The sequence below is a fragment of the Sardina pilchardus genome, chromosome 22, assembly GCF_963854185.1.
Source record: "Sardina pilchardus chromosome 22, fSarPil1.1, whole genome shotgun sequence".
NCBI classification, from domain to species: Eukaryota; Metazoa; Chordata; class Actinopteri; order Clupeiformes; family Clupeidae; genus Sardina; species Sardina pilchardus.
Window position 1 is genome coordinate 25095900 of NC_085015.1, and position 27046 is coordinate 25122945.

General features: G+C 49.2%; 3 protein-coding genes across 3 annotated transcripts in view; 1 reads left to right on the forward strand and 2 right to left on the reverse strand.

Annotated features, from left to right (window-relative positions):
• afap1l2 (actin filament associated protein 1-like 2) overlaps positions 1–27046 on the forward strand; it is a 51804-nt gene that overhangs the window by 10868 nt on the left and 13890 nt on the right. The window contains exons 2-6 of the mRNA XM_062527060.1: positions 5595–5726; positions 8120–8176; positions 10469–10551; positions 22604–22703; positions 25734–25942. Coding sequence (XP_062383044.1) covers positions 5595–5726; positions 8120–8176; positions 10469–10551; positions 22604–22703; positions 25734–25942 — 581 coding nt within the window. The remainder of the gene's footprint in view (positions 1–5594; positions 5727–8119; positions 8177–10468; positions 10552–22603; positions 22704–25733; positions 25943–27046) is intronic.
• LOC134070280 (kelch repeat and BTB domain-containing protein 13-like) lies at positions 13275–15080 on the reverse strand. Its single transcript, XM_062526577.1, has one exon. It carries the CDS (start codon positions 14945–14947, stop codon positions 13421–13423), a length of 1527 nt encoding a protein of 508 aa, XP_062382561.1. The 5' UTR covers positions 14948–15080; the 3' UTR covers positions 13275–13420.
• On the reverse strand, positions 15863–17662 carry LOC134070137 (kelch repeat and BTB domain-containing protein 13). Its single transcript, XM_062526384.1, has one exon. It carries the CDS (start codon positions 17514–17516, stop codon positions 16008–16010), a length of 1509 nt encoding a protein of 502 aa, XP_062382368.1. The 5' UTR covers positions 17517–17662; the 3' UTR covers positions 15863–16007.

The window sequence follows — 27046 nt, forward strand, 5'->3', positions numbered from 1 at the left end:
GGCTTCAACCACCCACCCACTTGTTGCACAGTTCTCTTTGTTTGGCGTTTTTTTTTTCCGATACATTTTTGGAGCATTTGCGAGCAGAAGCAGTGGCTTTTGAAACGCGCCTGAGGATGGACTGACACGGGTGCCTGGTGCTCCCCACTAAGTGCATGAACCACAGCTGGTGTTCTGGGCGTATTTTGAGTGTCGGACGGGAATAGGGCTTCTCAAATCGAAACCACACTGGACACTAGCGAGCGCCAAAATGCCACCGAAATGCCCTAGATAGCTAAATAGCCGTTCGAAACCAGACCTTTATTTAGACTGATGTGTATTTTGTCCTCTTTTGTGGGGAAACATCTTCAGACACATAGCTTTCTTCTTTTTTTTCCTGCTTTTAAAGAGACACACACTACTCCTAAATGTTTTGTAATATGTCTTCAGCTGAGGATTTATGATTATGTCTTTATCATCATGATGCTTGTCTTTGTTTACCCAGACTCTCTTGGGTGAGACCCAGTTATGAAATGATGTGCTGTGAAACTATGCACTCCAGTAGTCTCAGATGGATCTCACAGAAGTAGTAAACTCAATACAGACTAAATGGGATCACACAAAGTCATGATAGGAGCACGGATATTCCGTTATCAGGATCCTTATTCATTTACAGTAATACCACTGTTTTATTGGAACAGTCTGCTTTGGAAACGCTGTGCATGAATGGTCATGTCAATGCAGCTACAAGGAAGTGAATTGAAACTAAGTGTGAGTGCATATGACTGCAAACTAAGTGTGAGTGCATATGACTGCATACTGTGTGTGTGTGTGTGTGTGTGTGTGTGTGTGTGTGTGTGTGTGCGCGTGTGTGTTTGTAAGTGTGTAAGAGTGTGTAAGTGTGCATGTCTACACATGTGTCTGTGCGTGCGTACATCTGCATGTGTGTGTGTGTTTGTGAGAAAGAGAGAGTCTGTGTGCTTGAGAGAGTAAGAGAGAGAGAGAGCTCAGTCAGAGCAGAGGCAAGCAGGAAGTGTAAACCCTCAACTGAATACTGAGGAAATTCCCTCCTTGGTAAATACTCAGGTAAAAGGCAACTGATACGGCTGCTCCCTTTGTATTGGACACAAGGTCAACAATGGAAAGACAAAGCCTCCAGGAGTAAACACAGGGCACACGAGGCCACAGCTCTTAAACCTGGAGACGAGGAAGTAAGACGCTGAATCTCACTAACTTGCAGACTTTGATGCACGTTCCCGCTAAAATGTGTGAGGGATTAAGGATGTCCAAAGGGAGGCTCTAAGCTTGAAGAAAAAACCCCATCAGTGAACAACGGGAAGGGAAAAGGGAAACGGCAACGGAAAAGTGTTTGCAACAATTTGAGCCCTTTTGAACCCGTACAGCCTCTCAAACTCAATCACTTATCACCGGATGTCAGTTAAATCTTCGTTCAGGGCTTGGACCGCAGGAGGAGGCGTTGGGATTCAGTCAGCGTGTTTCTGCCATCTCCAGACGTGCAATGTCAAGGTGCTAGTGTTTCTATAGGGAAGTGCAAGACTAAATGTTTTCGCCCGATCTGCGGCGTAGCCATCTGTGTGAGAACCCGAGTGAGAACCGTGGCGGAACCGCGGCGGGCCGCCGGCCAAGCGGTAACCAGTGGAAACCCCGGAGCTCTCGCTAGACCACCAGTCAGCTGACGGTCCATTCCCAGGGTCCCTCCCGAGAAGGGCATCTGAGTCAATCTCTGAAAACGCAAGAGGGGGGGGGGTGAGATGTTTGTTGGGAAGAAGATGAGGGGGCCGAATAAGGAGGGTGGGGGCACAGCAGTGTGTGTGTGTGTGTGTGTGTGTGTGTGTGTGTGTGTGTGTGTGTGTGTGTGTGTGTGTGTGTGTGTGTGTGTGTGTGTGTGTGTGTGTGTGTGTGTGTTTGTGTTTGTGTTTGTGTTTGTGTGAGTGTTTGTGTGTGTGTGTGTGTGTGTGTGTGTGTGTGTGTGTGTGTGTGTGTGTGTGTGTGTGTGTGTTTGTGTGAGTGAGTTTGTGTGTGTGTGTGTGTGTGTGTGTGCATGTGTGTGTGTGTGTGTGTGTGTATGTGTGTGTGTGTGTATGTGTGTGTGTGTGTGTGGCGGGGGGTGTGGGGGTGCACATTCTTGGCTGAGTGGGCTGAGAAACGAAGGCATTGGGGAGAAGCCCTGTGCTGGGGGAAAGGCTGAGCGTCTCATTTGTTTGTTTGCACACTGGCAAAATGCTTGGGCCCACATTAAAAGCAAACCACACAACATAAAAACCGTTAGCATCCAGCTAGCGCTAATGATTTGCAGAGAGGGAAAACATGATACTTTTTTTTCTCGCTCTGACGTAACAAACATCTTCGTCTGAGTGTGAGAGCGTGCGTGTGTAGTGTGTGTCAGAGTGTGTGTGTGTGTGTGAGTGTGTGTAAAAACTCTCACCCAGACCTCTAGTATGGTGTGTGTGCGAAGTGATGACGCAGGGCTCCCCATCTGGGCAGCTCTGGCTGACTCAGCAGTGAGGGCACTGCGCTGCTGTAATGGAAGGCTCACAGTGGGGTGCGAAGGCACCGGCCTCGTCTCCAGCAACCAGCACACTCGCGCCCGCAGGCCTGTGTGTGTGTGTGTGTGTGTGTGTGTGTGTGTGTGTGTGTGTGTGTGTGTGTGTGTGTGTGAGAGAGTTTGTGTGTGTGTGAGTTTGTGTGTGTGTATTAAAACTCTTACCCATGCATTCAGTATAGTCTGGGTGTGTCACCCTCAGGGTTCTCTCTGTGTGTGTTGGACACACACACACACACACACATGACACCTAACCCCACCGCACAGGTCAGCTTCCGAGGGCCTTTGATGTGGTCCTGCTTATTATATAGAGACTTTTCTCTCTAGTCTCCTTCTCCATCACCTCCCTCTTTCTCTCTCTCTCTCTCCCTCTCTCTCTCTCTCTCTCCCTCCCTTGCCGCACCTCTTCCCCACATGTTATGATTTCCCCTAAGCTCCCTCTTTAACCTTCCTCTGAAATTCTGGTGAATTTCTCCATCTCCCTCTTTTTTTCGCTCATTCTCTGTCTCCCCCTGTCCCTCTCTTTTTCGCTATATCCGCATCTGTCCGTCCTTCTGGCTTCCCCATGACAGCAGAGAGGGATCAAACAGAGGATAAATATTTTCAGAACAGGGTGAGAGACTTCCAAGCCTTTTCAGAGAGGAGAAAACGACTCCCAAACAACTGCTAATGCAACTAGTTGAGTGGTGCAGTCATATAGGGAGGTTGCCATTGTTGTTACCCTCTCAATATGGCTGACGATTACTGCACTAAAGTGATCGATCATCGGGCGTGTTCCTGCCAGAGACACAGAACTGACAGACTTGTTGGGTGCCGGATTCAGCTGCGCTTAAGCTGCTGTTTAATGAGACTGAACACCCCATGGGAATTTGGCCTAGTTTCTCTGCGCTTCGTCGTCTACACCCCTTCTTTTTGCCCTCTCTCTGTTTCTGTTTTCTCTCTCTCTCTCTCTCACTCTCTCTCTCTCTTGCTGTTTTTCTGTCTCTTCCTCTCTCTGTCTCCCTCAATCTCTCTCCCTCACAGCCTGTCACAGTAAGGAACCGAAGAGCAGGCTCTTGTTTTTGTGTCCCATCGAAGGAGGGAGTGTGTGTGTGTGTGTGTGCTGGGGGTTCGGTGAGGGTGGTGTGTGTGTGTGTGTGTGTGTGTGTGTGTGTGTGTGTGTGTGTGTGTGTGTGTGTGTGTGTGTGTGTGTGTGTGCTGGGGGTTCGGTGAGGGTGGTGTGTGTGTGTGTGTGTGTGTGTGTAGATGGGGGGGGGCGGGTTGACACACAAAGAGCACCCCACAGCATCTCCAGGCAGGCGGGTGGGCGGGCGGGCTGGCGCAGGAGAGAGAGAGAGAGAGAGGGACGGTCTCCGGCTCTTCTGGAGGAGTGGTGTGGGCCGGGCAGCGCCCATTTGGGCAGAGGGACAAAGCGCACCCATTCACCCCGGACTCCCCTACTCCTGGGCCCCCCTCGCTCCTGCCCCCCTCCCCCCTCCCTCCATGCAGCTCTGCCCCCCCCCCCCACCTCTTTGGCCCAGGCCTGACCCTTCCTGCCTCCAGCCGCCTCCTCTGCTGGTTCAGACACACACACACACACTAGAACCTCTCTCATAGTAAACTCACTTTCCCTCTTACGCAGACACAAATACACATTTAAACAGACACAAATATGTACGAACATATGCAAGTGCACACTTGTACACACATACACGTAACCGCATAACCACACAGACTCAAATACTCATACACGCAAATGACACAACCACACTCTCATGCATTGAGATACGCACACGTGCACTCTCAAACACGCGCACGCACACACACACGCGCGTTCACACACACATGTACACGTACACACACACACATGCGTACACACACACGTACACGTACACGTACACGTACACGTACACGTACACGTACACGTACACGTACACGTACACGTATACGTATACGTACACGTACACACACACACACACACACGTGTACACACACACACACACACACACACACACACACACACACACACACACACAGGCAAACATGCCAATTCAGGGAAAGGTCACACACACAATCAGAGAAAGAAAACACAGAGAGAAGGAAGGAGGGAGAGAGAGAAAGAGAGAGAAAAAAAAACATCAGCACAGGATATGATGTGCAAACTCATGGCCGCAACATGTAAGACACACAACAGAACGGTTTTGTATTCGGGAATTCTTCTCAAATCCTGAAATCCAACACGGCTCCTCTTGAAAATCCCTCCGGATTGCGCACGGATTCCCAATAAGGGCTCCTTTCAAAGGCCTTCATTTTGAGCGGCCCGAAGTCTCGTACAGTACGTGCACGAAGGAGCGCATGTGACTTTCGACCCTTCGGTGGAATGTGTTTTTGAACGCTGACCGACCGGGGAGCTAATGTCATAAGGGAGGGTGAGGTCATCCCAGCGGGATCGTCTGATTGCTCTGACTGCGCGGAACAAGGCAGGTCCATTCTTAAACTGGCCAGACCAGAGAGTGGGGAGGACTTCATGTCTATGGGGCCTCGGAGTCTTTGAGGTAGTCTGGGCATCGGTTCTCATTGAGACTTGTACTCGAGCATACTAACTCTCAGGTGCAAAGAAACAATGAATAGGTGTTGAATAAGTGTAGGCGTAGTAGAATAAGTGCTGAAATGCAATTTGAGGTTTATATTACATAGGGTAGGCTACACTGTTTCATATTACATAGGGTACACTGTTTCATTGTTCTTGAATACTGTTAATTACTTGTTGATTACTTGTTGATACTTGTTATTACTTGATGTTGTTTGTGAATGAGGACACTGACTGGAGTTCTGGCAGCATTATATCCAGTGGATTTGCCCTAATGTCTGTGCATTGATGGCTGTGTATCTGTGAATCTCCATCTATTTATGGTGTGTGTGGGGAGGGGGTGGCAAAGTTTCAGTTTCAGTTCATCTTCTCATAGTGCTGACTAACCTTTCAGGGAACCACGCCATAATGTGTATGTGTGTGTGTGTGTGTCTGTGGTGTGTGTCTGTGTGTGTGTGTGTGTGTGTGTGTGTATTTCCTCAGTGTTGGAGCGGTTGCTGCAGGAGCTGCAGAGGTTCTTGAAGCTGCTGGATGCGGAGAAGTTGAGCGGAAACGCCACAGTTCAGAAGAGCCTCCTCACAGACCTGCTGCAGTCCTACACATCCAATGGTTCATGTGAGTTACAAACACACACACACACACACACACACACACACACACACACACACACACACACACATACACAGACTTTTAATTAGCTGTGGTCATTATATTGTTTACTGACCACTGCCATCACAAATGCATTTGTGCAAAAGCACAAACACACAACACACACACACACACATGCACAGCATTCTCCTTCCCCTGCATATGAACCATCTGCCTATCAGCCTCGTGTTGTTGTTGCAACCCACACACACACACACACACACACACACACACACACACTCCTACATTCACTTTTTGGAGGAGTTCAGTAATTGGCCGACTGGTGTCATGTTTAGTGTGTGCCTGGAGGGCGTCCCAGAGACACCGGGGCTGCTGGCTCTCTGCTTGTCATCTCTCCGTCGTCTTCTCGTCCTCTCGTCCTCTCATCTTCTCATTTGTCATGCTCTTGACTTGCTTTTCATTCCTCCATTTTCTCTCTCTCTCTCTCTCTCTCTCTCTCCAAAAAAGTTTTGTGCACAGCATTCGAGTCATTTTCTTTTCTCACACGCCCCCCCCCCCCCTTCATAATCGTGTAAGCTCTGCAGCGTTTTCACTGTCACATACCACCCCTTTTGTCTCCTCTCTCTCTCTCTCTCTCTCTCTCGTTTCTCTTTGAGAAGTGAACAGGCGATAGAGTGAAAGCAAGCGCGAGCGAGACACAGGCTTCCACGTTCTGGTCTCAGGCTCTGTCGACTTCCTCCCCTGGCTCCAAACTGTATCATTTTCCGAGGCTGTTTTTATCCTCCAGGGAGACTCACTTCCTCTGGAGTAGCGGCTTATAAATAGCCCTCATTTCCATCGCACCAATCCCCCAATCTGTTTTCACTGGAGCAGAAAAACGCGTTCGCAACTCCTCTGTCTCTCCCCTCATAATCATATCAAAGCTACTCGCCTGTGACTTCTGGATAGCCTACCTACTGTACCTCCTTACCTGTTGCCCCCCGCCCACTTACACACACACACACACACACACACACACACACACACACACACACATGCATGCATACACACACACACACACACACACACGCACGCGTGCACACACACACACACACACACTTTTTCATTTAATTAGATTGCTTTTTTGTTTCTTTGGGCTGTGACTAGGAGTTAGTTAGCATAAAGTACATTTAGTTTGAGAGTGATACCTGCAGGGGAGTACGGGTGGGGGATAAATGGAGGAACTGCAAGCAGACAGCGCAAGGCTGTGCTTTGACATTGAGGCGCTGTAGCCATGCTGTTGCAGAGCAAGCAATAAACACACACGCGCACACAGGCACATGCACACACACACACACTCATGCATCAGGACTCCAGCCTGAGGCTCAGGGCTGTGGCAGGACTTTTATTGTGATAGGAGCCTGGCCCCTAACCCTCCACCCCCCCCCCCCCCCCCCCCCTACCAACTCAGCTGCTGCAGCACAGCCTTTGATCTGAAGGTGAAGAGCCAAGACATAGGAGGTGCACTCAGGGCTTAAGAAGAGAGAGAGTGAGAGAGAGAGGAAGAGAGAGGGAGAGAGAGAGAGAGGTCATGTCAAAGATGATGGAGAAAAGAGAAAGACTGAGAGGGAGGAGATGACTAAGAAAAAGAAGTGAGAGAATGAATGACAGGGAGAGAGAGAAGAAGAAGAGAGAGTGAAGCGAAGGAAGGAGGGAGTGTTGAAGAATATGTGTATTGAGGGGCAGGCTGCGGGAGTTAGGCCAGAACATTGGGAGGTAGAGCCAAGAGGCCAAGAGAGACAAACCGAAAGAGAGGAGAGATTTGGGGAGGTGAAGTATGACAGAGAGAGAGAGAAAGAGAGAGAGAGAGAGAGAGAGAGAGAGAGAGAGAACATAGACAGACCTACTTCTGTTCATTCCCCATCTCTGCTGGGAGTGCATGTTTGAGTGAATGAGAGGGGAGACAAAAAGGTTCAACTGCTACAAAGAGCTCGTGTGAAAAGCGAGTCATGTCATTGGCCATAACTCTAAGCTAGGTTCTGGAGGGCATGACAGTCTGTCAGAAGTTTCCGGAGGAAGGTCCTTTGAAGCTACAGTATATTTTCCAAGGAAAAAAATGGAGTGGATCACACAGCAACTCACTGGTGGCCAATAGCTGCCTGAAAGAGTCTCGGTCAGTCTCTCGTGAGGCTTCATGTGTACCAGAGGTCACTGAAGGAAGGGTCAATCACCTAGAAAGAAGAATTACTGTTAAACCTGTAGAGGCCAATAAATTGCAGACATACAGAATTGTAGTTAAATCGTCACTCTCTTCATATCTTAGCGTGCTTCAAATTCAAACCAATTGTTTAAGGTAAAGACAGCAAAGTTTCTTGCCCATGTCAAAAATGTCTTTGTTTTTGTTTGTGTGTTTCTGACAGGTGGGGATGAGGAGTACATTTACATGAATAAAGTCATCGTCGGCCCAGCAGACCGAGGTGAGACAGATCTAATATTGTCAAATGAAGGGCTTAAAAGTATTGAATTTTGTTTACAAAGTCTTGAATTTCATTCACAAATGGTTTGGCATTACATTTGTGAAGTCTTCAACTCCTGTTGTCAGCTTTCAAGGTACTCCACAGGTTTGTCTTTGACAGGGGTGCTTTGTTTCCATGGCATTTTAGTTTTGATGGTTTCATGCTCTCATGTGCCAGCAATACACTGCACACTACACAATGTTTTTTTTGTCCTGTTTTGTCCTCAATTTAAGTGAACCCATATCCTAGCGTAGATATGATATTCTTTCATTCTTAAATGCCCCCTGGATTCTTCTGGAGAAACTGTGTCCTATGACCTGTCAAGAGGGCTCTGTTGCACTTGTTGCAAACATGCTGCATCCTGCCTCTATTTTAAAAATCATCCCACCCTTTTTTTGTACTCTCCATATTCTCTGTGTTCTGAGCTTTTGTGCTCGCGTGCCATAACACTTCCCATTGCTGTCGGAAGTACCAGTGTTGTTTTCAGCGTGGTGACCAGTCGAGGGTGCCAAAAAGTGTTGAACTCACCCTTTACAGCTTCCCTCCACACCATCCCCTTAAACGCACCCCTTCAACCCCCCCCCCCCCCCCCCCCCCACCACCATCACCCCCCCCACCACCCTCCCCCCCATTTCCTGTCTGCTGTCTCCCTAACCTCCCTTTAGCGTCCCCCCCCAAGTTCACCAGACCTCCATCTGAGGCCAAGCTGTTGTATTTAGAGTTGAGAGTCCTCCATGAGGAATGGAGGCCCACAATAGAGAGAGAGAGAGAGAGAGAGAGAGAGAGAGAGAGAGATTCCAGCTTAACACTCATCCACAAAACAAAAAAAACAGTCCTGATCTGCAAAGACGGTCACAGGGAGGACAATCTCTTTGATCAGTCCAGATGAACGAGCCAAGTCATCGCTCGTCCGTTCGGGAAGGCAGCTTTGCCGCGAGACCGAAAGGGGAGGAAAAATCCCTCACTTGTCGTCCGTTTCTTCTCCTTCCTCCTCCCTTTCTTCTCCCCCGTGCCGTGGGGGAGCCGTGTTTGTTTTTCATGTGTTGGGGCGACAAGAGGGAACACCTGCGGGTTCATCGGAACTGTTAGTCATATCCTCCCACACGAGCCCCTGACAGCCAATCCCAGCCAATCTGGTGCAGAGTAATCTCACTTGAAAATGAAGTTATCTGATCGCTTTGGAACTTCTGACGGGCAATGGAATTAGGAAGAGATAGACGCTTATTCTTCTCCACCCACACACCATTACCAAAGTCGTTAAAGCAATTTGAGGAATTAAATACAGTTTAGGAGTGACTGTGCCCATTGGCTGATAGACAAGACCTGGGTAAACATTTTCCTTGGAGCCGGGAACTGTAATGAAAACTATCATGACTAAACACAGCAGTTTGGGCAGAGGAGTGTAGAGTCCAATTGCACAGACATAGGAACACACACACACACACACACATACACTCAGAGAGAGAGAGAGGAGGGCTGGGAGCTGTGAGAAGAGCAAAGACTAGCCTGACCTTAAAATCTGAAAAACATGTGCAAACGCTCATTCACAGGTGTACACACACACACACACGCACGCACGCACGCACGCACGCACGCACGCACGCACGCACGCACGCACCCACACACACACACAGACAGACACACACACACGCACAGTAAACCTCTGTGACATCAGGCTGGCAGTGACGCTACTGTAACCAAGTGACCAAACACACATCTTTGTGTCACAACTTTTCTCATGGGGTTCGCCCTCTTTCAAAATCTTTCAAAAACACCATCTTGCCCGCCCCTCCACACACACACACAGACACACACACACACACACACACACACAGTGCGCTCTCTCCTGCAGTACGGCAGATGGGATCCTTTAGAGAGGAAGTCAATGGAATGCCTGAGGAGCGCAGTTGCGACATGGCCTCGAGCCATTCAGAAAAAAAAGAAACCCCTCTCTCCTCCTCTATGGGTTTCAACAGAAGCAGACACAAACAGACCCTAGACCCGCTAGCCCATAAACGACCTGCAGGCAGCTAATGCAAGAGATGTAAACAGTCGACTCGTTTGCAGTGCTTACATTCCCATGATTCCCCGCTGCAGTGCTTCAGAGTAGGATGTGAACTGTATCCTGTGTTAGGAGTTCAACCCATGAGTCAGCCTAACGAGCCTGTCATGACAAGACATTACTGAGACTGACCTTTCTCTCTCTCTCTCTCTCTCTCTCTCTCTCCCCGTCTCTCTCTCTCTCCCCCGCAGACCACAGAGCTGAGACAGAGGCCAATGGGAAGTATGCTCCCGGCCCTCAGAAGAGTCTTCCAGAGCTGCCTCCACCTCGATCGGTGAGCACCCACCCTCCAGTCACACGATCACCAGTGCCATCGTCACTAACACCTATGATTGTTAAGGCGGTCGGACCAAAATACTTCATCAGAGACCAGTTCCGGGAATCCGGATCTCATGAGGGTGGTCAAAATCCCTCTTTATGCAAAGCAGAGCCATAGACTTCAATGGAGTGGTCACTGCCTCTGCTTTGCTAAAGGGGGATTTTTACACAAACACACACACACACACACACACACACATTAACCTTTGTGTTTTCCGGATTCCCGGAAGTGGCTTCTGGTGAAGTATCTTGCTCCGCCTCATATATTTGCTAACACATGCCCATCAATTCGCCAACATATCACCATCACATGATCAATACACCATCAATGTATCACCTCGACTCCACTCACTACGTGTTAGTGCACGCCTGTCGTGCATTAACATTCTCTGCAGCTGTAGTTCTTTTTTTGAGTGCTTCTTTGGAACACTAAAATGTTAAGTCTAACACCTGCATCGTTGATGCTGTTGAAGGGTGTTGAACTGTTGCATGCATCTGGAAGGGGTTTCATAGGGCCACATTGTAAGATATGATTCACCAGTAATGCTAAAGTCAAAACAATTTTGGCGTTTATTGACTTTATTTCTGAAAGTTGTGAAAAAGTGCTGAAAAAGTGCTGACGTGTCAGAGACCTGTGACTTCTCTTGGGTTTGTAGCGGGTTTGGCAGGATCGTGGGAGGAAGGGGGAAGAGAACGGTCTCCAAACGGATTTTGTCCTTCTCTGCTGGCGTGTTTTTGGAAGTCGTCTTCCCTACAGTGCAGTTTTCTGCTGATGCTGTCATCCGACACGCGCCAAATATTTGTTTTTTAGGGAGGGGGGATTGGGGGGGGGGGGGGACTAGTATCCATGGAGCCCTCAGCGCCCGTCCTGAGCTTCTCCAACGCACATCTGTCTGAACTAGGTCACCACTGTCATTCATCACAAACACACACACTCACAAGTACCTTATCTGAAGGCATTCAACCAGTAGCACCACCAGGAGCTGGTGGTGAATGTAGTATGCTATTAGCGTAGCAGTATGCTATTAGCATAGCGGTATGCTATTAGCATTCATCTCGATTAGCGGTTTGTAAACCTTCCCCATGTGGCTACAAGTTTGTCATATATGACTGCTCCCCTTATCTGGTTCTCACGCTGGTTTGAAACACCCCCACCCCACCCCACCCCTTCCTTCTTGTCCTTTAGGTTGTTATTACTTTTATGGACCGCACTGCAAATCACCACGAACATTCTCCCATCCGCAGGTTAGCAAGGGCTGCTGACAGCTTGTAAATCCCAGCCCTTTAATATGCAGAGCAATGCACAGCAATCAGCGGCGGAAGGCAGGGTATTAATCCTCCTCTCCAGCGTGATAAAAGAGAGGAGAAGAAAGAGAGGGAAAGGAGGGAGAGGTGTGTGTGTGGCGAGGGGGAATGGGGCGGAGAGCTAATGGGAGACGCGCGGGGAGGGGAGTTGATGATGGGTTTTCTCTCGGAGTGAAACGAGAAAGTGAGACGGAAGGAACGTGTTGAAGAGACGTGGAGAGAGAGAGAACAAGAGAAGAGAGAGACAGAGGCTCTGCTCCTGATCAAGAGCAGCTGCTCCAGCGGTTTGGGAGGTGTGTGAGAGCCGACTGGAAAAGCTGCTGCTGGAAGTGTGTGTTCTTGTGTGTGTGTGTGTGTGTGTGTGTGTGTGTGTGTGTGTGTGTATGTGTGTGTGTCTCTGTGTCCGTGTGTGTGAGTGTGAGTGTGTGTTTGTGCACGTATGTGTATAGTGGTTGAAGTGGGCAGGTACTCACTGGAACACACTTGATGAACTTGAGGAACGTTTGATTAGACTCCGTGCCGTTGCGCCATGACCTGACAGTGTGTGCATGATCCGTGCTAGGCCGTTTCAACGTTTAATGGCTAAGCATCAGATATGGCAAGCCATCTGCAATTAGAAATATGCCTACAAACAATGCAACTACAAATATTGATAATACAGTGAAAATAGAGTTAAATGTCATGTACAACGTTGTCTTCAATTGAAAAGAGCAATGTTTTCAACCCCTGGTTTGGGCATTTTGTTCCCTTTATTTTCTTCTCGGAGTACACTAGAATGCTGTATTTACAAAATAAAATCTCCAGAGTTGTTCTCCTGGGGATGATGCCCCCAGACCCCCCTGTAGGGGTTTGCTTTGCAAATATGTAACCTTTTTCATCCCTACTCAGTTTGCAGGTCTGTAAATACACCTAAGCAGTAAGCACACTGTGATTCATCACCAATGTCTCTTAGTATATTTTATTCACAGTAAAGAGTAAGAATATAATAGCCTATTTGATGTCTCGATACCAACTGATACATTTGCTAATATCGACACACTGTATGATACATGTGAATGATGAGTACTACTCAACCACTGATTGTGTACAGGCATGACTTCTCACTTGTCATTGTGCAATGTCTGGATGCATGTGTTTGTGCTTGGGGTGTTTGTATGTGTGTGTACACACAATTATGTACAAAGCACAGATGTACTGTACAGTACTGTGTGTGTGTGTGTGTGTGTGTGTGTGTGTGTGTGTGTGTGTGTGTGTGTGTGTGTGTGTGTGTGTGTGTGTGTGTGTGTGTGTGTGTGTGTGTGTGTCTGTGAGAGAGAGAAAGAATTTGGTGCATAGATGCCAAAGAATGTTTCAGTTGCTCAAACTCTCACAAAAGAATGTACAAATGTGTTTAATAGTCCAAGTGCCAGATTCCAAATCATGTTGATTTGAACAAAGGACTTGTTTCTGATGGTTTATATGCATGTCAGGCAAAAAAGACAAACAGCACAGAAACAAAGCATACCAAAGACTTTGTTGTCTCAGAGAAATGTCTGTTCACGACCTTCAAGGTCAGCCTCCACTGCAGCTTCTCCATCGTGGTCCTCCACGCTGGTCAAGCTGTCTGACCTCTGTGTTGACCCCTTCCTGGGCAGTCTGAGCAGACAGGTCCACAGAGATCCACTCTTGGGGAAGCCGGTCATCTCCCTGCGGTTCCTCCAGCCTCTGGTGCTGACGCTGAACTCCATGGTGACCGATCGCTGGACGGTCAACGCCGAGTCTCCTCTGATGACCGCGGTGAAGAGCATCCCTTTGCTGTTGATGTACTGACCGGGCAGGGAGCTCCATTGACCGGTCGTAATGTTATAGCATTCGATCAGACAGTGCAGGAAGTCGTCGCATGGCCCGTTGCGCATGACGTACAAGTTGTCTCTGTGCGCCACCATGTAGTGGCCGTAGCTTTGCGGACGCACCAGGGTGGTGAGGAGCGTCCACTCGTCCTTGACCGCGACGTACTCGTAGATGTCGGTGATGTCCGGAGGCTTCCAGAAGCACACGAAGATCCTACGCCAGCACACGGTCCCCGCTGCTCCTGCTATGCGTCTCGGAGCGTGCTTTATGAAAGACCAGGAACCTGCGGCCACGTCGAAGGCCTCGGCCGATGACATGGTCTGCCAGGCGTGCTGACCCCCCACTGCGTACAACTTACCCTCCAGGCCGAGGAGCGTGAAGTCGTAGCGAGATTGTGTGGGGCCTGGTATTTCGCACCAGGAGTTTGCGAGCGGGTCGTAGCAAAAACCAGCGTCCACTGTCACCTTATTGACCCCCACCACACCTCCGATCACGTACAAACGGCCGTCCAGAACGGCCACGCCAGCCATGGAGGTGCTGGCGGGTACCGGCAGGTCGGTCAGGAACTTCCAGACGCCTTGCTCCTCGTCCAGGTGGCACACGGTGCGGTAAGAGTCCTGCAGGATCTCCATAGAGGGCGTGTGAGTGCCCAAGGCTATGAAGGAGGCTGGCGTGAGCGAGTCAATGTAGCTGAGGATGTCTGGGTGCAGGGACTCCTCTGCCGCCCACTTCAGGTCACGGTAGGAATCGCGAATGAAAGTGGCGGCGCTCGAAAACAGCTTGTGTAAGCCATATGTCGCTGCCGCTTGGCACAGCAGCAAGCAGTTATCAGTGTCCAAAATGTCGACCAGGTGACTCTCTAGCGCCTCCACCTGGAGGAACGCGGCGCACTCCACAGCCTGCAGCAGCTGATCAGCATCCGGGATGGGGGGCTGCTCCCCTCTCGCCACGGCCAGAGCCACCAGGAACCCCGCCGGATGCAGCCCACCTTGCAGGTAAAGCTCATCTGTGCGGCTGTCCCGCATTCCAGAGCGAAACAGTCCGCGGAAGTACGCGCAGCTATCTGCTAGCAGGGTCCGGTCCACCGTGAAAACACAGCCCTCCACATGTACCCTCAAGGGCCCTGCCAGCTCTTCCCCCTCCCCCAGTCCCGAGGCTCCAAAGTGGGGCACGGTGTCAGCCCCGGGTCCTGGGCAGCTGGTGAGAAGGGGCTCCATGGAAGGGGAAACCCCTGCAGGCTGGGGCCAGTAAGCCGATCGGCGCTCTCCGCTGGAACGAATGCCAGGACAAATTTTAGAGGTCTTAAGAGAGTTCCTGGTGGGAAACAGAGTAAATAGAAGGGTGCTGAGTGTGTGTTGTGGTACCAAATGTTTGTTTGTCCAGCGTCACATAGCCGGGTCCCTTGGCAGTAAAGGTGAGCTAAAGATAGAAGAGTCAGGGTGAGTGGCCAGAGGTCTCAGAACTGGACCAGACACTCACATGACCACATACAGGAAATACACCTTGAGTATAAAACCACACACACACACACACAGAAACACAAACAAACACGCATATTGTAAAAAAAAACACAAAGATACCAAATCAGACTCTTGGATGTTTTATTACACACCCTCACTGGTTGAGCAACATTATGTATGTTTTTGCAAATGTATGGTATATTCTGTAAGAAGCTAGTTTGTATAAAAATGATGATAGGATTTGGTCGCGTGTAGACGAGATAAGCACACCATGTTGTTCCCTCTAAATGTTGTACCCTGGTATTCATCGTGCAGTTTTGTGCTTCAGGTTGGAAACCTGTGAGAATCTTTAAAAAACCCAGCCTTTACAGCAGAATTTGTCAACTGTATCACCAGAATAAGTTAGTAATCAAGCTACCTAGATGGGTATCTTTGCAATATGTGCTGTTGTTTGCGTTTGTTAGCCATCCACTAGTGAGCATGCTAATTTGCTACAAAACACAAAGGTCTTTTTAACTCCATAAAGGATGCTCCTCGATTTATTTGATCCAAAGCAACAGTAGTAATTGTTGTCGCTGTTGTAGTGTGTGTCTGTGCACAGTTGTGTCGTTATGGCCAGAGTTGATGTGCATGAATGATATTCTTGAGTCAGGGCCAGAGAAACTCTGAGTCACTCAGACAGGGCTTACAAAAACACGTAGAAATATGTTTATTCATGAATCCGAAATGGTTGCTTTACAAATCGTATTGAATATCTGATCGCCTCCACATCCTGTCAGACAAAAGAAAAGTTTGTTTTTAATAAGAGAATGATCCTCTAACACTCAAGACCATTCTCTTTTACTTCTTGTTCATCGTTTTCCTCCACGTTCCCTGGTTTCGGAGGCTCCTCTGGTAATCCCTTCCTGGGCAGTCGGAGTAGACAAGTCCATAGCGATCCGCTCTTCGGGAAACCGGTCATCTGCCTTACTTGCCTCCACCCTTGCATGCTAACGTTAAACTCGACGGTGGTGGCTCGGTTGACCGTGAAGGCCGAGTCTCCCCTGACCACGGAGGAGAACAGCGCCCCCTTGCTGTTCATGTAGTGTCCCGGCAGCGTGCTCCACTGGCCCGTGGTGATGCTGTAGCAGTCGATGAGGCAGCGCAGGAAGTCGTCGCCGTGGCCGTTGCGCATGACGTACAGGTTGTCCCGGTGCGCCACCATGCAGTGGCCGTAGCTCTGGTGGTGCACCATGGTGGTGACCAGCGTCCACTCGTCCGTGGCGGGCACGTACTCGTAGATGTCGGAGATGTCCGGAGGCTTCCAGAAGCACACGAAGATCCTGCGCCGGCATACGGCCCCCGCGGCCCCCGCCACGGGTCTCGGCGTGTGCTTTATGAAAGACCAGGTCCCCGACGCCACGTCGAAGGTCTCGGCAGAGGACATGATCTGCCTGGAGTGCTCACCTGCTATCGCGTACAACTTACCCTCCAGGCCGAGGAGCGTGAAGTCGTAGCGAGATTGAGCTGGACCCGGTATGTCGGTCCAGGAGTTTGTTTGCGAGTCGTAGCAGAAACCAGCGTCCACCGACACTTTGCTGACCCCCACCACACCTCCGATCACGTACAGTCGTCCGTCCAGAACGGCCACGCCGGCCATGGAGGTGCTGGCGGGTACCGGCAGGTCGGTCAGGAACTTCCAGACGCCTTGCTCCTCGTCCAGGTGGCACACGGTGCGGTAAGAGTCCTGCAGGATCTCCATAGAGGGCGTGTGAGTGCCCAAGGCTATGAAGGAGGCTGGCGTGAGCGAGTCAATGTAGCTGAGGATGTCTGGGTGCAGGGACTCCTCTGCCGCCCACTTCAGGTCACGGTAGGAATCGCGAATGAAAGTGGCGGCGCTCGAAAACAGCTTGTGTAAGCCATATGTCGCTGCCGCTTGGCACAGCAGCAAGCAGTTGTCAGTGTCCAATATGTCAGTCAGGTGACTCTCTAGCGCCTCCACCTGGAGGAACGCGGCGCACTCCACAGCCTCCAGGAGCCGATCAGCATCCGGGATGGGGGGCCGCTCTCCTCTCACCACGGCCAGAGCCACCAGGAACCCCGCCGGATGCAGCCCACCTTGCAGGTAAAGCTCATCTGTGCGGCTGTCCCGCATTCCCGAGCGAAACAGTGCCCGGAAGTACGCGCAGCTACCTGCTAGCAGAGTTCGCTCTACGATGAAAACACAGCCCTCCACACGTACCTTCAAGGGCCCTGCCAGCTCTTCCCCCTCCCCCAGTCCCGAGGCTCCAAAGTGGGGCACGGTGTCAGCCCCGGGTCCCGGGCAGGTGGCGAGGGGGGGCTCCATGGAAGGGGAAACCCCTGCAGGGTGGGGCCGGTAAGCCGATCGGTGCTCTCTCCTGGAACCACTGCCAGGACAAATTTTGAGGGTCTTCAGAGGGTTCCTGCCCAGGAAGAGTGGCAAACAAAAGAGCGAGTGGAGTGTGAGGAGAGTGTGTGTGTGTACAGGCGGTGTGTGCAGCGTCATATCGCTGCAGCCCTCCTACCCTGAAATAGAGTCGGACTAAAGATAGACATGTCAGTTGCACCCTGCCGTGTTGGTGTTGGTGTTGGGGGGCCTGCAACACGAGCCGCTGCTCACATGCAGACGTGTGTGCTCTATGGCATAGTGACTGTGCAGACAAACACTCACTCTCATAGACACACACACACACACACACACACACACACACACACACAAACAAACACAAACTCTGACATGCACACATACAGGAAATGCACCTTCAGTAGCTTATAAAACCACACACACACACACACACACACACACACACACACACCGACCACACACACACACACACACACACACACACACAAACTCTGACCTGCACACATACAGGAAATGTACCTTCAGTATAAAACCACACACACACAGACACACAGAGCATAGAGGCTCACATACACACTCCTACGCACATACTTTATTACCTTCGCTTCATGGTTAACCACAGAAGGGGTAATAGACATATCTATTGACTATAATTGCGACCACAGTGATAAAAATGAAGCCGTGCTACTCAGCGGCCATATTGCTATAATTACATTTATTAGTGTACCATTAGTGCAACATGCCTGCATTGCTATAATTTGTACCACTTTATAACCATCTGACCGATGTATTCATGCCTATTGTGTTGTGTGTTTTATAGAGAGATATAGAGCAGGTCGGGGTGAATTTATAGTTGGCTTCACATTCACTTGCATGATTAAAAACACCCAAGCCATCAAGTACTCATGCCTCTGACCGATCCAAGGTCAGAAGCATTAGCGCCAGTCCACTCACCAGCTGCTATTTTCCACATATGTCCATATGTAAGGTGTCAGCGCTGCAGTGCAATTTCATCTTCATTACAGCTGTATCACTCACTTACATTAAAACGACCACATTACAGTATACTGCATTACAGCCATTAGCTGCTGTATGTGCGTCTACAATGTGCGCTCCATATGCTGTTAATACATTGCGTGGCTTGTGCCAGATAATACAGCAATATCTGTGATGGGAAAGCATTGATTGACCTCCTGCTTTGAATTTATTTTCATTCATCTGTGGCCCTGTGGAGCAATCCCACAGATGAGAGAGCGGGGAGTTGGCTAACATACTGTACACAAGTTGCTAATAATGTTCCCGAGAAGAAGATAAAGCGATAGCGTCGCATACCGCCCCTGCCAAATCCCTTCTGATAGATAAACAAATGTAAATGTGAATGGGGTCGAAGGAATGTTTGCACAGCGCTAAGAGCCAGTCGGAGGAAGCGCGCTGAGAGCGCTGGGCTACGTCCGCGAAGGAAATTCTCTGGAAACTCCATTTGAGATGCGTCCTTTTGGGGGCCGTCTGCTGCAGTAGGAGTGTGTTCCTATGGCCACATGCACGGCTGCCCTTCTAGCAGAACATACGTACCGCTGATTAGCGCTATCAGCCGCTAGCCTCCCGCTAACCCTCCAGGCGTTCGGTCCCAGTCGGGCTATGTTTGCTCGGCACTGGAGTCTTGGCATGGGAACCAGGGATTTTCCATGTTTCTGGGTGTCCGTTTGGTTTCTTTCCCACTCCTTTTTTTCCTCTTTTTTTCCCTTTTTGGTTCTTTTTTTCGCCTCTTTTTCCCCCTCCCTTCTCCCAGCGCAGGCTGTCTCTTCGACATTATTCATGCCTGACTCCTTAGTCGGCTTCTTCCTCCTCCTCCTCCTCCTCCATCTCAGCACAAGTTTCCATGGAGATTAAGGATTATGGGGTGGGGGTCACTATGGAAACAGAGTCTGTTTAGACAATGAGGGGTTGGGGGGACCCTGCAGTAGATAGAAGGACACTTAGTGTTCTGCAATATGATTTACTGACTGCCTAACAGTGCGCTGGGCCACTTCATTCTTTGGGGTCAAGTCTCTACATGTCTGGGCATGTTTAGTGGAAGTGAAATTAAATAAAATCTAATAATTGGACATTTTGCCGGCCTGGTATTGTCCTATTTTGGATGTTAATTGATGTTAAACAAATGAGAGGCTGTATTAACAAGTGGAAACAGTGGGTTTCAGGTAGACAGAATTGTTTTGGCAGTCTAAAGGCTGTGTTGAGCTGTCCAAATGTCCAAATCCCCACGCTCTCACGATCATGAATACAGTGCATTCAGACACACACACCGACATGGATTCTCTCGCTTTCTCCCATGCACACACACGCACACACACACACACACTCACAGACACACAGACACACATGCATTTGTATGTCAACAGATGGTCTGGAGATCTGGCTCATCATACTGACCTTTGGTCCCAGGCAAAGAAGCAGCAATACAGAGACTGAGAAAGAGAGAGAGAGAGCCAGAGAGAGAGAGGAAAGAAAGAGAGAGAAAGAGAGAAAGAGAGGGAGGGGGAGGGTTGGGGGGATGTAGGAGGAGAATGGTTTGGTATGCGTATGCTGCTGTTCTAATCACACACAGATGCCTTCAGTCTAGCGTATGTTTTCTGTGTTTGTGTACGTGTGTGTGTGTGTGTGTGTGTGTGTGTGTGTGTGTGTGTGTGTGTGTGTGTGTGAAAGTGTCAGGGAGTGGGAGTGAGCTTGGGAAAGCTAGATTAGGAAAGTGATGATAAAAACAGAGTTTCTGCTAAATTTGTCTCTTGATATTCTACGGTTGCTGAAGGGGACTGCAGACGCATCAGATACCCCTAGAAACACTTGTGCTGTAACTGAGCCACTCACCATTAGGTTTCAACTTGTTTTGGATTACGTCACAACTTGAGCATGACAGAGAACATGCACATAAACAGGCACACACACACACACACACACACACACACACACACACACACACACACACACACACACACATATGCACTACATGCACACACACGCCCCTCACATAAAGTCACACACACATAGACACACACACATGCACACACACGCCCCTCACATAAAGACACACACCCACACACTGGAGACAGTGAGTCAGCATTACCTATCCTGATGAAGCAATAAGATAACTTTCACTTATAGTCACAACATCTCAAGCATGGACATGCATGTGTGTGGGAGTGTGTGTGTGTGTGTGTGTGTGTGTGTGTGTGTGTGTGTGTGTGTGTGTTGAAACCATTAGTTGAAACACTCAGCTGTGGCTATGTGTGTCTCGGGTCCACTGCAACATGTCACCTCCACCGGGAATAAAACGTTTCCCCTGAAAATGAGAGAGCCGTGCTTATGTCATACACGGGTGACAGAAAAGTCTGAGCCAGATGAAATTATTAAAACAATCTCACCCCTTTTTATGAATTCTCACTGCCAAAAACACAAGCGTGAGTGATTGCCAAAAAGTGGAGTGAGGTATTTCCTGTGCCAAAGTTAAACTTAACAACCTGTCATCAATCAGCACTGAACTATGTAGCAATTCATAGAACATAGCTTCTTTTCCCGTGATAAGGTCCTCGTTATTTAATTTGGATTTGATGATGACGAACTCGATAACATTAAGATTAACAGCCATTTTCTAATATTCAACCGTGTGTTTTGACGAATCGTCGAGCTTTCCAGTGTCCAGTCATCATATTAAACGCACTGTCAGATTTCAGGTGTGTTAATAGAAGCGTACCTTTGCGTACGGGTTCCTCGTATTCCTGTTGAAATACATGTGTCCATCACTAAGATGTGTGAATTTCCCCTTGGGAATCAATAAAGTATCTACAGTATCTATCTATCTATCTATCTATCTATCTATCTATTGGATAGTCTCTTCCCTATCAAAAAAATCGTATCAGATTATCCACAGACGTATGTTTTGAATATCTCATCAAAGGCCGAGAGGGATGTGCTTAGTCAGGATGTACACAAGGTTGCTTGAGCTTAAAGGTTTGGGGATCACTGTTATAGATCACTGCTATAAGCACCAGACCATTTCTCATGGAGGAGAGGAGTGAATGTGGAGATGTTTTGTTTATTTTGAGAGACTTGAGTCTGGGATGTCAGGCGCTGGAGACCTCACTTGGGAGGCGTCCGCCACCGGACTGCAGCTGGTTTTGGGATGCGGACGAGGACGGCTGGCGCGGCGGTGGGAACGCCGCCTGTGGCGTTGGCCCCGGGTGCGTGTGGTCACCGCGAGCGACGCTGATTTAAAGGCGGGCGGGCGGGAGGGGTGGAGGGGTGGAGGAGGGGGGCGAGTGGAGGAGTCGACGACAAGCGCAGGGAAAACCCACGCCCCGACTCCGAAGGGCGATGACTCCTACAGGCAAACACGTGCAGAATCCCGAGCCCAACCCCCGCGCTCCAGGCCTGAGGTCAGCGCAGCGCGAGAGAGAGAGAGACAGAGAGAGATCGGTTACATGCCGACGGAATTCCCCCAACAGTTAGAAACGAGAGCCAGCAGATGAGACAGGTGCAGGGAGGGGGGGGGGAAACGAGGGAAAAAAGGGAGGAAAGAAGGAAAATGGAAAGAAGATGATATGGAATGACAAGAGAAATTAATTGAATAAGAGAACGGAATCTCTGGAGGGGCCCCAGGCCCCTTATTATCCCATGTGGGCTTCAGAGGAGTGGGAGCTTACAAAAGGTGCAAGCTTGAAGGGTTGTGTTTGTATGGGTGTGTGTGTGTGTGTGTGTTTGACTGTGCCTGGTTGTAGTTTATACTGTAATATTTGATCTACCAAGTCAAGACCTGAGGAAATTTGGAAAGTTAAGCAAAGTGAACTTACTCTCCCGCCCTCTCTCTCTCTCTCGCCCCACCTCTCTCTTCACTCTCCCCCATCTCTCTCTCTCTCTCTCTGCTCTCTGTGCTCTCTCTCTCTCCCTCCATCTCTCTCTCTCCCTCCATCTCTCTCTCTCTCTCCACCTCTCCCTCCCTCCCTCCCTCCCTCCCTCTCTCTCTCTCTCCATCTCTCTCTCTCTCTGTGTAACAGTGTGTGGTGGGAAGAGAGCCTTTTCCCTTGCCTGCGGTGCCCAGTGAGTCCCCCGAGGGCTACTACGAGGAGGCCCAGCCTTACGACACCACCATCAACGGTAAGTCCAGCTGCGCTGCTCCCAGCCCTGTTAGAGTCCGTCCGCTGCTGCTCCTGCCTCCTGCCTCCGCCGGCCGCCGGCCACAACCCAAACACCGCGGGGCCGGCCAACACTGACGTCCCCCCCCCCCCCACCCCCCCAAAGCCTGTAAGTACAGGAACAGAAAAGGAGAACTGGGTTCCCTGTGCAGAAGCAGCCTTTCATAACAGCAAGTTGTGCTCCCTTCTGGATGTGATGACTAGCGCAGACTGAAAGAACCTGTTGTTTGAATTATAGAGGGGGAAGGCAAATGGTTCTCCATACACTAGTGTGTGAGAAGCGTTTGACAAGGGTATTGGAGATGTTGCTTGTATGCCGATACAATATAATGTTCCGCTGAAGGGGTTGAAAACAAAGCATCGTGTAACAGCTTGGGAGGAAACTCCACATTATTAAGAACAGTATCGTGACATGAAACAAGATGGTGGTGAGATGTACCAGAGAAGCTGTCCCCGTGCTCACACCCGATGTCATGAGAGGAGTTCCTGAGCCGGACTTAACTGTTATCCTTCGCCCTCTTCCAGCAAGCCTGCATGCTGACTCACACACTCCCCAGTCCGTCCCAGTACACAGCAGGCCCAAACAACCACAGTCGTGAAGGCTGGAGGCTGAGAATAGCGGCAGCATTTTTCTAAAATATGATATTTTTTTGAGTGGCAGCAGCGAGCTATTTTATCCTGCATTATACACCAGCCTGCCTGACACCCTGGCCCCCGCAGGCTGTGGAGCAACAACAGCACAGAGAGAGAGAGAGAGAGAGAGAGAGAGAGAGAGAGAGAGAGAAAGAGAGAGAGAGAGAGAGGGAAAGAGAGAGGGAGAGAGAGGGAAAGAGAGAGAGGGAGAAACAGCACGAACAGAGATGGGCTTTGTTCAGCCATGTCCGGGCCTCTGGCAACCAAGAACATTGAATCGGATCCCAGGATGGGATGGGAGATGAGGATGGGGGTGGGGGGGGGGGGGTCTTCTACCAGATGAGGGCAGGGCAGGGAGGATGACCCCACAACATCTGGGTCACCAGCAGTTGGCCCAGTTCCTACTGTGGATAGAAAGTGAAGTTGATGAGCAGAACATTTTTAATACAGACTTACTTTAAATGTCATAGATCACAGCAGATAGAGTAGTATGTTACAGTAGATTCAGAACAGTGCAGATCAGGCTTAGTACAGTCAAAGTACAGTACGAACAAGAAGACCTTGGAGGATCAAACAAGAAGGCCATAGATTGAAATATATTGTTTACATACTTATTTACATAAATACAGTTAAGAACTCGATGCATTTTAGGGACACCTTTGGGAAGTATTATTAAGACTCACACAGTAAATGTATCATTCAGTATCTTATCAACGAATCATTTGCCGTTTATAAAAGCACAGCACACCTTCCAGTAAGTGAGACCAGTGTGAGGTATAGGTGTAAAACAGGAAGTCATACGGTGGCCATGCAACAGAGTGCACTAAAGATGGCTGCAAACCACAGTGGCCACAGTGGAACAACATGTTGAGCACAATAGGAATTGGTGTTCACACGTCTTGTTGACCTTTGGGTTTACTGTGGAAGTTCAACATTCTGTGAACAAACAGGAAATGGATTGAATGTGTAAAAATGTATGGTATTTTTTCATTTTTACCATCAGCTTAAATGACATTTTGAATGCATATTCTATGAATGTCGATAAATGTCCTTGTAAATGTTTTTAGTACTAACACACAGAACACAGTCTAGGATTACAGGTTCTGACATGCGGAAAAACACTTTCAAAACAAACCAGCCCTGTCTGATACTATTGTGTGTGAACTGTTTTTCAGTTTCGTAGGTGCAGGCACAGTTGGACTGAAAGAATGTCAAAGGAATGTGCCTGAACCTCTTATAAATAAAGACCTTTTTTCAGTCCACAGTTTGCCCCTATCTGGCCTTATCTACTCCTCCTCCTTCTCTGCCTGAGACACTGTTTCTTGTTTGTTTTCTCTCACTCTCTCTCTTTCTCTCTCTCCTCTCCTCTCCTCTGTCCTCTGTAGATTTTGGTTGTTTTGGTCTCATCTCAGGAGCACGGACATGCGTAGAGGCCTCAGACAATGTGGTCTATGCTGTGATCACGCGTGGTATACAGCTCTCTTTTTCACTCTCACTCTCTCTCTCTCTCACGCTCACTCACTCTCTTTCTTTCTCCCTCCTCCTCCTCTTCTTCTTCTTCTTCTTCTCTCTATCCCTCGTGCATCTGCTCGGCTGAGAGCGGGGCCTTGAGAGTCAGGAGCGAGGGCCAAGCGGTCTCAGCCGAGGAGAATGCATTGGGGGGAGACGCATGCCAACTCCACTGCAACCCCCTCCGAGACAGAGGAATGTGCATGGAAGGGCCTGTGTTTGTGCGCTGTGTTTGTGCGCTGTGTTTGTGCGCTGTGTTTGCTGCTTGTTCTCGTTGTCATGTTTGTCGTGTTGTTGTCTTGCAGTCGGTCTTGCAGGTGGATGAGCTCATTATGAAAAAATAAAACTGAACATCGCACGTACAAATGTGTTTGTTGACCAAACATGTTTGTTTTAGAGGTGCATGAGGAACAGTAAATGTCAACCCCCCCCCCCATCATATCCTCCCTTGTTAACTCTGTCTGCATCTCTCAAACATTCTCTCTCTCTCTCTCTCTCTCTCTCTCTCTCTCTTCATCTCTCATCCTCTCATCCTCATTCCTCTTATAACGTTTTTTTTTTTTTATCCTTGTCCTGTTCCCCTCCAAACTCCCACTCATTTGCTCACGACACCTGTGAGACAATAACAGAGGGAAATAAAACTCTTGGCTTGGCACTTCAGCCTCGGAATGCAGACAGAAGGCATCCCATCATCCCCCTCGTTCTCTCCTCCCCTTCCCTCCACCCCACAACAACCCCCCCATCCCTCCATCTCCCCAGCAGACCTCTCTATCCTTCCCTCCCCCACTCCCCCGCTCCCTCGCAAACACCTACTGACCCCTCGTTCCCCCCCCCCCCTCGTGTCCGACAGACGAGGAGGCCGTCAGCAGCTCCTACGAGTCGTACGACGAGGACGAGGCCTCCAAGAGCAAGTCGGGGGCGGCGCAGCACCAGTGGCCGTCCACCGAGGCCTCCATCGAGCTGATGAGGGACGCCCGCATCTGCGCCTTCCTCTGGAGGAAGAAGTGGCTGGGCCAGTGGGCCAAGCAGCTGTGCGTCATCCGCGACACGCGACTACTGGTGGGTCACCTCAGCACTGTAACTCCCCATGCGCTCCACATCCACGCTTATTCTATATCTAGCAGGCACTTTTTACAGAGCCACTTACAGTACATATGGAGAGTTCAGATGCAAAACACTCTAAATCCGTCTGACTCATTTTCTTTTCAATGAGCTTATTTTATCAGGCTCCTATAGATTTTTGATTACAAATTTAAGACCAAGAAGAGAGTGGTATTTAATTATTTAATTATATATAATGGTGTGCGGAGCATTCACTCACCATCGTTTTTGTTTTTGTGGTCTCATTTGGTGCCTTTTAGAAGGTTTTGCATCTGAATTCTTCATACAGTATGTCAACTGTGTTAGAAGGGCCATTTACACTGTCCTCAGAGTAACTCAGGGTTAAGTGCCTTGCTTAAGGACACATAGGTGGAACCCACAGATATTCTGGCCACTGCAGGCTAGCCCAGCACCTTAATAAAAAACAAACTTGGAACTAGCTATCAAATGAATAAAAGAAAAAAGTCTGCTACACCATGAGCTCCTGATAGATCATTTCATATTGTGACGTTTCGGGCATTAGTCCTTCCTCAGACATTAAATTATCTGTCAGGAGCTCATGGCGTAGCGGACCTTTTTCTTTTATTCATTTGATACCCAGTTCTGAGACATGTCTGAGGAAAGGGCTAATGCCACGAAACGTCACAACATTAAATTATCTATCAGTAACTCATGGTGTAGCGGACGTTTTTCTTTTAGCCCAGCAGCACCTTAGCCAGTACGCTACACAACCGGCCACCGCTCTAATGTGACACTCACACCACAGCACACGTACTAGTAGAGTGAGTGTGCATGGGTGTTATTAGAGCGTAGCCACAGCTGGGTGGACATAGTAGTATTTCAAACTTAAATGAGCCCAAAGGAATAATCTGTGGATTTTCTCCTCTGGAGTGTGGTTAAAAAAAACAGCAGATTGGATTCCTACATGTGAGTATTGTGATACTTACTGCTAGTCATTCATGAACATTTCTGCTGTTATTTTTGAAATATTTCATGGACAGAGAAGGAATGATAGCAGGCATTGAAACATGCATCATGTGATATGGGGCGAAAATGCAAATG

Bases quoted from the DNA above. Each gene is read 5' to 3' on its own strand.
- LOC134070280 (XM_062526577.1), bottom strand. From the start codon at position 14,947: ATGGAGCCCCTTCTCACCAGCTGCCCAGGACCCGGGGCTGACACCGTG.
- LOC134070137 (XM_062526384.1), bottom strand. From the start codon at position 17,516: ATGGAGCCCCCCCTCGCCACCTGCCCGGGACCCGGGGCTGACACCGTG.